The 11618-nt window shown below is 43.6% G+C and overlaps 1 protein-coding gene across 1 annotated transcript; it reads right to left on the minus strand.

Moving 5' to 3' along the window:
* Nucleotides 1-4664: 4664 nt before the first annotated feature.
* Nucleotides 4665-6402, minus strand: LOC134601692 (E3 ubiquitin-protein ligase TRIM39-like). Its single transcript, XM_063446209.1, has one exon. It carries the CDS (start codon nucleotides 6362-6364, stop codon nucleotides 4751-4753), a length of 1614 nt encoding a protein of 537 aa, XP_063302279.1. The 5' UTR covers nucleotides 6365-6402; the 3' UTR covers nucleotides 4665-4750.
* Between the last annotated feature and the right edge of the window lie 5216 nt (nucleotides 6403-11618).

The following is an 11618-nucleotide window of genomic DNA, read 5'->3' on the forward strand; positions in this document are numbered from 1 at the left end:
GTAGTGAGTTAATCTCCTTTCTTGCTTTGAAAGGTAGTGGCTTTTCTAGTAGGCGGTCTAACCACTGCCTATTTTCGTTGCTTGGTTTCTCCATTATTCCTGTAGCTTTAGGCTAAGACTAGGACACCCTCGAAGGTGTCATCTGAGGAGCATAGGGCTTTAGCTCAGAGTGGGTTCTGTGGGATTTGGCAAGTTGGGGGGGGAGGTATATATGTCTTATGATTGCTTTATATTAGTCATTCATCACTGTGACATTACCTCTCTCCTCCCATATTCCCTTCCCTCCCATTGCTTTTTTAGCCCCAGCACCAGTGTACTCATTTTCTTTGGAGTCTTGCTAATGAGTACTCTCTATGGTAGGCTACTATTCTAGCCACCCTTTGTATTGTGCCTTATCTCCCCACTGTTCCCTCTGGCTCCTTTAATTGAGATCGTTTTCCATTAGGTATTATATTTTAATTTTGTGTGCCTTTTTCTATGTTAGATAGAGTCCTGAGTTATATACCCCTGTGGGTTTTCTAGGAGTACCCTTAGTAGTATTCAGTACTTTTTCCTTCTAGTTAGAAGGTCTATATATATATAGCCAGAGTAGGCTAATTATTAGCCACTTTTTCTATGTCCTGATGGTGGGTAATTCTCTATCTACTTAGATTTGTGCTTTTATATACAAATTCTATTTAATAAAGTTATTTATTATTTTCCTTACTATACTTACGGAATTGGACTGGGTACCTCTCCATATGGCTGTCCCTTAGTTAGACAACCTAAGGAGATTTTCTCTTTATATTTTGTGTCTTCCCGAGGGTTATCCCCTCTTCACCCAGTCCAGGTGATCACTTTTTACCTTTTGAGTCAGTGACAGAGTTGAGGTTTTCTCTCCTGTCTTCTGATCTCTTAAGGTTCTATTTATATTAATGTTTCAAAACTGCATTCTGCTCATTTAGAAAGATTCAGAACTAAATAAATATATCCACAATTAGAAAAAACTGATATCTAATATAAATGAGTCAAATAATATCTTAGAACCCCGATTAAGGGGTCCATTGATGGTGAACTAAGCATTAAACATATATACCGTACTCAGATAGTATATCTGGTTGCAAATGAGGTCCATCCAAGTTACTTCTAACAGCAAAATGCTAATTGATTATGCAAGGAACATAAACATAGACTTGTGCTCAAAATCTGAAGCTTCAGTAACTTCCTAGGTTTATCCTTGAAAGAATCCAAAGAAAACATTAATTTAAGTGACAATGACCGGGGCCCTGTGGTTTGTACTTATGCCTTTGTCCTCAGGGATCTCACATGTTCTCTAATTCTTTCTTTAAAGGGACGTAAAAATTTAATCCAGATATTTCAGATTGCATTTGCATGTGAGGAGGATTTCGGAACCATGGCATCGAGGTACTGCGCCTCGGCACCAATATATCCCGCAGGTTCCTGCCTCTATGTGCGGTGATACTTGCACATGGGCTAAGGACTTCTTTCAGATCTATATCGTTGGTCAGCTGTTCACATGCATTGTCATCTGTACAGAACTGCAAGAGTTCACTAATTTAGATACCTCACTAAACTTTGTCGGGGAAAGCATTACATGAATACAGCACAAACCTTTGTATTCTACTGTTTTAGGGTTACTTCAACCATCATAGGGTCACTCCAACCATCATAACTACTACAGTCTCTAAAACATAAGGCCCACGGATCTGGTTGTGTGTAAAGGGCGTGAAAAGGGCCATCACACCAATACAGTGGTTTTCAAATTCACCAAGGGCAGCAATTTCCCTTCTTGCACAACAGCATAACAATTTTTTTCCCAAATAAATCGACTAAACAGCTTCCTAATTTGGAATCCTAAGTAGGGGAATTCCCATCAAGGTACCTAATTAGGGCATCTGTCTACCAATCAGCACCCTACAGGAAATAATGGATATCCAGATACCAAAGATTTTGGTAAAATTTTAGGTCATCTGAATCGATAATTACCAAATTCCAACTAAACAAAATTCAGAATTACTGAAAAGAAACCAAACCAAATGTTGAGGTTTATGTTTGGAGCAAGGCTGCAGTGTCCAGGGCAGAGGTAAAGGTAGTGTTATCCAAGGAGATAACCTCAGAGGGACAGGAGAAAGAAGAGATAGATGAGAATTGAGAACGAACAGTTGCTGAAAGTCGAAAGAATTAAGGTTTCTCCTGTGTTGAGGAGGGCTAGAGTTAGGATGTTGGGTGAGGGAGCTCTTGGGAACAAAAAATAAGAGGCGATGATCTGAGAAAGGAAATTGAGTGACATGGAGATAAGAGAATGTGCATACATCAGAAAAAAATTTGGTTGATGGTATTGCCATCTACATGTGTGGGAGAATTAGCCCACTGGAACGGCCGGAGGGAGGAAGTAATTGAATGAAGTTTTGAGGCTGCTGAGGTTAAATATGGATTAATTGGAATGCTAGAGTCCGCAATGACAAGAGATGGAACATTAGATAAAAGGAAGTGGGGAATCCAGGCAGCAAAATGGTCAGGGAAAAGAAAAGGTGGGAAAAGGGGTGGAAATAACTGCAATGTTTACAGAGATAGGTTTTAACAGGCAAAGTAGGTGAACTTCAAATGATTATAAGGAGAGGAAATGGGGAGGTGGGTAGAGGTTTGAAAGAGCAGTTGGGTAAAAGCAGAAACTCTACTGTGCCACCCTTAATGTCTGGCACCAAGATTCTCTTGAGTGTGAGTTAATTGAAGACCACCAAAGGATAATGAAGCAGGTGTAGCAGTATCTGAGGTGATAGCCAGGTTTCTGTTAATGCCAGAATGTTTAGGGAATGTGAAATAAATAAGTCATGGACAGCAGTTGACTTTGTGAGGTTGCCCACAGAGCGTGCATTCCAGAGGGCAGTGTGAAGGAGGACAGGTACATGGGATGGGGAGAGGGAGAAGTACATGGAATGGGTATAAGATTGGTGTGATTTCTGGTGTTAGTACAAGTTATGTTAGTGAGGTGGGAGCAGGGTTTGGGGAGACATCTTCAGCTGCCACGAGCAGAAGGATACAAAGGAGAAGAAGGTTTGAGTAAAATTGTAATGCATGCAGTGGAAGCCAGTGTTTGGGGGCTGTAGAAAGAGAAAGGGTGGATATGAATAGTGTCTGGGATGGATTGAGAGGGGAGGGAAGTAAAGCAGTGAGACAGTTACAAAGATGGTAGATTTAACCCAGCACCAATTACTCTACATTTTACAAATACAAAGAGTAACTTGCTAAACATTTTCTAATTGGTTGATAACTAGATCTATCAGAATCAGGAATACACCATGGGATCGGGCTGCCATATATGTTCAGATTAAGTAGAATATTTTTCACTCTATTTATCCCATAGCACTTATATAACATTAACCTGACACTTTATTTACATCTGTTCTGCCAAATTATAAGGTTGATGAGTCAGTAACAGGGCCTGTGCCCCTTGTGTGCGCCTTGTGGCTACGTGACACTCCCACAAGATGTCAAAATATCTCACGGCCAACTATTATGGACCCACGCAGTCCATGTAAGGGAGCCCAGCGCAAACTCATCATTTAAGAGGTAATGCAGGCAAGAAAATGTGGGCAATGTGCCATAGATGTGGGCATAATAAAATGTGGGCAATGGGAACTATGTGGGTTTGATACAGCGGAGGCAAACTAAAATTAGGGTAGGCAATGCGGCATAAACGCATAATGAAATAACCTGATTAAAATAAAGATCACAAAGTGACACAGTAAGTTCTCAATAAAGATTTTAATTTCAGATTGACCCAGAAATTATTGAGCAAACTGAAGATAAACAGATCCCGTGACATTTTATATATGTAATATTATTAAAAATACGGAAAGTATTTAGAGAAATAATGAACTCGCAGTCTGCGCTATAAATGGCGTCTAGTCTACAAACGTCAAACTCCCGTCCCATTTTCTCAGATAATTTTCTATATGTACCTGGATTTACTGGGTAAATTCCCATTGTCTGTTCATTATAACCATTCCTAATAATACAAACAATCTTTTAGTAAAGCCCATCAGGTAAAACATGCAGTTTCTATATTTCAATACTATACAAACAGCTCGGCCTAAACCTCTGGAGAATTACACTGCTCATTGCAACTCTCATCACACTCAGCCAGCCAATATACAATAATAACCACCCAGAACACATAATGACACACACTGACAAGGTGACACACACGAACACACATTATGACACACATTCACACACATAGTGCAGGCGTGCGTAAAACACATGATGGGAATTGAAGTCCAGAACAGCTGCCAGAACCAGAGGTTGCCTGTAACTGACCTTTGCAATAAACTATAACTCTCATCACAATTAAACAACACACACACAAAACACTCAGACACACTTTGAAATCAGTAATCAGTGAATTATGATGAATTAAAAACAAAATGTAAAATTCAGGATACATGACCAGGCTGGGACTATAGTTGGATTACAAAAAAGTAGGCGGGGCTAACCCTGTTGTAATGCTGTCATGGATAAGCCAGGAATTATAGAAATGTTTGGTCTAAATTGTGTATTTATATTTTAATGTCAGTAAAATTCACTGTTTGAATACACCCCACAGTCACACACACACACAGTGACACAGAGCAGTGGTTGCTTAGTAACAGGCTCCGCCCACACCCAGATTAGTATTATTGGCTCCTGATTTCCACTCTGGGATTTTCAGTTAAATCTCTTTAATTAGATTAATAAATCATGCAATACATTAAATCCTCAGCCAGGTATTATCCTCATATACCCCGAATACAGCATGAAGCGGCTCAGTGAAGGTGGCAGTGAAGGTGTGTAAGTGTCTGATGGGGTCACACAGCTCATAAAAGGACAGCTGCCCAGCCTCGTAGTCCAGGTATATCCCGAATCTCCGGCTGGAAAGGCGGTGACAGAACCGAAATGTTACTTTACTGTCATGTCTCACATTATAATCATCATCAGTCAACCAGATTCTCTCCAAACCCCAGGACTTGCTATTATATCCAGGCCGTGACTGACCTCCTTCCCTGTCTATACTGGGATAGGCCATCCCTACCGTCCATCCCTCTGATTCACTGCCCTCGACTTCCCAGTAATGTCGCCCTGAGGAGAAACTCCTGGCGCTTAAAACATGATCAGACTGAAATCTCTCTGGTGTTTCTGGGCGACTCTGGATTATTTTTGACCAGGATACAGTTTTCATATCACCTGATACAGTTACATTATTAGCAGCCGTATTTACATCCAGTATCATATCTGGAGCTAATTCTACCCCCTGTAATATATTAGCCGGTACATGGCTCTGTCTCTTTACTCCGGTCACAATCCCAGCTAATCCTGAGTGTAAGGTCACTGAGATCAGACCCACATCCAGATTCCCTACAGCACGGACCTTTTTATCATCTCTCTCTCTGTCCTCATTATCTCCCTCCTCAGTATCACAATGGTCAACTCTGTCTGATTTCCGTCCTTGTAAGACAGTTAATGGATCCGTCATGTTACACAGCTCCTTAATGTGACCCATCTTCCTGGACAGATCCTCCTTCTTTATTTCCAGCTGCCGGATTAGATCTGAGACTTGCAGTGAGACCTGCTCTTCCTGCCTGGAGATCTCATGCAGGACTCGCTTCTCTACAGCTTCTAGTTGTTTTTTAATGCCCCTAATCAGGGTAGTTACTTCCTCTGTTACCCCACCTGCTTTTGTTTGCACTTCTCTCCTGAGCACCAGGAGGCTGTGGACTCTTATCACAGCCTCCTCTCTCTTTGAGGTCAGTTTCTGCAGAATATTTCTCAGTTTCTCCTTCTTCCTCTCAGAGGCCTCATTCAGCGTCTCCACCTGGTGTCCCCTATGATCCCCATCCAGCCTGCAGGACACACAGATACAGGAAGCATCCTCAGAGCAGTAATATTTCAGGATTTCCTTGTGGACGGAGCATTTTCTGTTCTCCAGTGAAGTGGTGGGTTCAGTTAGGACATGTTCTGCAGACTTGCTGTGAACCTTCAGGTGGGCTTCACACAGAGAAGATTCACAGTGCAGACATGTTTTAGCAGCAGGTACAGGAGAGTGAATACAGTAAGTACAGGGGATCCCAATCTTTATCACTGGTCGCTTAGTAAATCGGAAACTCTTAACTATGTTACACAATCTATGGTTTCTTTTAAGCTCAGGTTTTTTCCTCAAAATGAATCTGCATTCAGGACAGGAATAGCCTCTCACCTCCCGTGTGTCCAGCACATTCTCAATGCAGACTCGGCAGAAGCTGTGTCCACATGGCAGGGTTACAGGTTCTGTATAAATGTTCAGACAGACGGAGCAGGTCAGCTCGTCTCTCAGATCAGCAGACGCCATCACTGAAAGCAGCAACGAAAAACGAAACTTAATGTTTGTCTTCTCTCAGAAAGCAGTGGGGTGGGTTTTATCACATTCCACAACCAGGGGGCGGACAGTTTGTATCATAGGATTTACTTCCTGTCTGTTAACCCTGAGAGTTCCTGATGGTCTGTATTTTCTATAACACAAGTTACATAGTTACATAGGCTGAATAGAGACATTCTTCACATGCTGTTGATCCAAAAGAGGGGGGAGGTGGGCAAGTTTTCAACAAACTAGGAAAGAATTCATTGTTGACCACAGAATAGCAGTCAGATCTCTCCTTGGATCAAGGAGCTATTACCCTACAAAGTAAAAATTATATTTCTGAATATTATGGTTTTGCAAGTATTCATCCTGTTGATGTTTAACCCATTCAGGCAATGTTGTACGTTAAGGACCAGAGCTGTTTTAACACTTTTGTGGTGTTTGTGTTTAGCTGTAATTTTCCTCTCTCTCATTTACTGTTACCATACAAATAATATATTGATTATTTTTCAAGACAAAATGGCTTTCTTTGCATACCATTATTTGTATCGTCATATATTTTACTTTAACAAAAATCATAAAATATGGTGAAAAAGAAAACATATTTTTTGACTTTTTCTTGAAAAAATCTTTTACTGATCTACAAAAGCTACTGAAAAAAATGCTAAATAGATTAAAAATGTGTTTACGTGCTTTTTTGCTTTTTTTTTTGCAAGTTATAAGGCTATAAGTACAAGTAGGAAATTGCTGTTTCAAAACATATATTTTTAAAATTGATCAATAGTGACATTGTAAAAACCAAAGAAAAAAAGTTACCTGTGCTCTTTCCACATCCCTATGTAACTTTAAACAAATGGAGGCCTTTAGTTACCTCCATAGGCGTGCGCACGGGGTGTGCCGGGTGTGCCTGGGCACACCCTAATCACACCTCCGTGCTGCACTGCCTCTGGGCAGACTGACATGTCAGGTCCTCGAACCGACACAGGAGGGGGCCTGGCGGCGTGCCCACAATGCCGCCGGGTGCGAGGCCCCTCCTGTCAGTCTGCCCTGACAGAGATCCGGCCTCAGTCTGCAGCTCCGCTGGGAGTGAGCTGCAGACTGAGGTGTCTCGCGATCTCCAGCCTGTAAGAGCGTTGCCGCGGCAACGCCCTGACTGGAGATCGCGAGACTCACCATGAGGTCTGCAGCTCACTCCCAGCGGAGCTGCAGACTAAAGAGAGAGGGCGCCCACTGGACCACCAGGGCAGGTATTTATAAACCACCCTTCTACCCCCTGTCACTCACTGCTCCCCCACCCCCATCTACTCACTGCCCCCCCACCCAATTCACTCATCCCCTTCTACCCCCTGTCACTCACTGCTCCCCCACCCCATCTACTCACTGCCCCCCCCCACCCAATTCACTCACCCCCTTCTATCCCCTGTCACTCACTGCTCCCCCACCCCCATCTACTCACTGCCCCCCACCCAATTCACTCACCCCCTTCTACCCCCTGTCACTCACTGCTCCCCCACCCCCATCTACTCACTGCCCCCCCACCCAATTCACTCACCCCCTTCTACCCCCTGTCACTCACTGCTCCCCCACCCCCATCTATTCACTGCCCCCCCACCCAATTCACTCACCCCCTGTCACTCACTGCTCCCCCACCCCCATCTACTCACTGCCCCCCACCCAATTCACTCACCCCCTTCTACCCCCTGTCACTCACTGCCCCCATTCAATGCCCTGTCACTGCCACTACCCCCTGCCACTGCCCCTCAACCCCCCCTAACCCATGTCACTACCCCCCTACCCCCTACTCCCTGTCACTGCCCCTCCACTCCCCCACACCCCCTGTTACTGCCCCTCTACCCCCTAACCCCTGTCACTACCCCCTCTACCCCCCTTAAACCCTGTCACTAGCCCCTGCCACTGCCCTTCCACTCCCCCACACCCCCTGTTACTGACCCTCTACCCCCCTTACCCCTGTCAGTACCCCCCAACCCCTGTCACTGCTTCTCTACCCCCAACCCCTGTTACTACCCCCTTACCCCCTGTCACTGCCCCTCCACTCACCCACACCCCCTGTTACTGCCCCTCTACCCCCTAACCCCTGTCACTACCCCTAACCCCTTACACTGCCCCTCTACCCCAACCCCTGTCACTAACCATCTACCCTTGCTACCTCCTGTCACTGCCCCTCGACCCCCCTACCACCTGTCCCTCTTCCCCCCTTACCCCCTGTTGCTGCCCCTCCACCCCCCTACCCCCTGTCACTGCCCCTCCACCCCCTAAACCCTGTCACTTCCCCTCCACCCCCCTACCCCCTGTCACTGCCCCTCCACCCCCTAAACCCTGTCACTGCCCCTCCAACCACCTAACCCCTGTCGCCCACACATTGCACCCCTCACAATCCTACACACTGTACCCCACACACATTGCATCCCTCACAATCACACACACTGTACCCCTCACAATTACACACACTGTGCCCCTTACAATTACACACACTGTACCCCTTACAATTACACACACTGTACCCCTTACAATTACACACACTGTACCCTTCACAATCATACACACTGCACCCTTCACAATTACAACACACTGTACCTTTCACAATTACACACACACACTGTACCCCTCGCAATCACACACACTGCACCCCTTATACTCTGCACTGCTCACAATCACACACACTGCACCTATGTATATTTGTATTTGTGTGTATGCATGTATGTATATATATATATGTATGTGTGTGTATGTGTATATAAAAATACATATACACGCGGCGTGTGTTTGTGCTTTAGGGTGCACACCCTAATGCAACAGGCTGCGCACGCCTATGGTTACCTCCAATGGCCATGAGAGGATATGCTCACCTGCCACATCAAGGCAGACCTCTTAGGTGGGTCCTAACTCTAACCATTCACCTTGCTTCCTTGAGATTCTGGCAAAAATCTCTAATGAGACAGAAAGGGGTATTTTTATATACATCCCTACATACTTATTAACCCTTAATAGGGAACACATGGGATGGGCAGCAGCATTTTAGCTTAGCTGTGTGATACAAAAGTGAATACGAATACAAAGAAACTAGTCCTGCGCTCAAACTCCCATTACTCCTGGGCGGCTATTAAGGGTTAATAAGCATGTAGGGATGTATCCCATACATATAATCAGTATGGCAGTTCTGCTAGGTCAGCATAGCCTGTAAATTTATGTCTGTTTATTTACTATAAAAATGAGGCAATGCTATATGCTGTGGAATCCCAACACTATATATGCTCATCCTTGCAACCTTACAGTCACACTTGCCTAAGGTTACGTTGTGCACTTAATCCTGTACCTAAGCTTGTTAATGTTTGAATGTATTCATCTCCTAATGCTTTGATGCATGAACCTAGCTAGAGGTTTATAACAAACTTCTCTTGTCTGACATACTCTACCAATAAAAAAGCTTTAATTTTGATCACATAGTCAGATAAGCATACCTAGCCGGTCTCTGATAAATTCTGTTTACTAACCTTGTTTTATAAATAAAAATGTGCAAAGTTCTTGATGCCACACTAATGTACTCATATGTTTAACACTGTTTGCACCAGCCATTGTGGCGGTGCCAAACTGCCTGTGTACCTTATGCACAAATAAAATAAAGAATTACAAAAAACAAACAAAAAAACAGTAAAACGTATCACAACAATATCACTAGTGAAAGTGCCATTTGTGAGTGAAAAATGCAAAAATGTCACTTTAACTGACAATATCATCGTTGTGATATATCTGACTGTTTTGAAACACTAATATTTGTGTTCAGCGAAGTCTCCCGAGGAAAACAGTACCCCCCATGTACAGGTTTTAGGGTGTCATAGAAAGTTACAGGGTTAAAAACAGTGCTAGCAAATTAAATTCTCTGGACTTTTGGCCTGGGTCGTCAGGCAGGTCCCTCAAATTGCAGTCAATAAAATTACTTAATTATGTAAAAATATTACATAAAAATGCACATAGAATTTAAATATATATACATATTTATATATTTGAAGTCTACGTGTATATTTATGAAATTATTTATATAATTTTATATATGACATATGTATATTTCGTATTATGTTTATTTATTTACATATACATATATATATATATATAATTTCATTCTAAGTCTATTTTGATATAAATATATATATATATATATATATATACACACTGCTCAAAAAAATAAAGGGAACACAAAAATAACATATCCTAGATCTGAATGAATTAAATATTCTTCTGAAATACTTTGTTTTTTACATAGTTGAATGTGCTGACAACAAAATCACACAAAAATGTAAAAATGGAAATACATTTTTTCAACCCATGCAGGTCTGGATTTGGAGTCACACTCACAATTAAAGTGGAAAAACACACTACAGGCTGATCCAACTTTGATGTAATGTCCTTAAAACAAGTCAAAACGAGGCTCAGTAGTGTGTGTGTGGCCTCCACGTGCCTGTATGACCTCCCTACAACGCCTGTGCATGCTCCTTATGAGGTGGCGGATGGTCTCCTGAGAGATCTCCTCCCAGACCTGGACTAAAGCATCTGCCAACTCCTGGACAGTCTGTGGTGCAACGTGACGTTGGATGGAGCGAGACATGATGTCTCAGATGTGCTCAATTGGATTCAGGTCTGGGGAATGGGCGGGCCAGTCCAGAGCATCAATGCCTTCGTCTTGCAGGAACTGCTGACACACTCCAGCCACATGAGGTCTAGCACTGTCTTGCATTAGGAGGAACCCAGGGCCAACAGCACCAGCATATGGTCTCACAAGGGGTCTGAGGATCTCATCTCGGTACCTAATGGCAGTCAGGCTACCTCTGGCGAGCACATGGAGGGCTGTGCGGCCCCCCAAAGAAATGCCACCACACACCATTACTGATCCACTGCCAAACCGGTCATGCTGGACGATGTTGCAGGCAGCAGAACGTTCTCCACGGCATATCCAGATTCTGTCACGTCTGTCACATGTGCTCAGTCTGAACCTGCTTTCATCTGTGAAGATCACAGGGCGCCAGTGGCGAATTTGCCAATCTTGGTGTTCTCTGGCAAATGCCAAACGTCCTGCACGGTGTTGGGCTGTAAGCTCAACCCCCACCTGTGGATGTCGGGCCCTCATACCACCCTCATTGAGTCTGTTTCTGCCCGTTTGAGCAGACACATGCACATTTGTGGCCTGCTGGAGGTCATTTTGAAGGGCTCTGGCAGGGCTCCTCCTGTTCCT

This window comes from Pelobates fuscus, chromosome 1, assembly GCF_036172605.1.
Source record: "Pelobates fuscus isolate aPelFus1 chromosome 1, aPelFus1.pri, whole genome shotgun sequence".
NCBI lineage: Eukaryota > Metazoa > Chordata > Amphibia > Anura > Pelobatidae > Pelobates > Pelobates fuscus.

What these genes read in the sequence shown, in the direction of transcription:
- LOC134601692 (XM_063446209.1), bottom strand. Translation starts at nt 6,364, where the DNA reads ATGGCGTCTGCTGATCTGAGAGACGAGCTGACCTGCTCCGTCTGTCTG.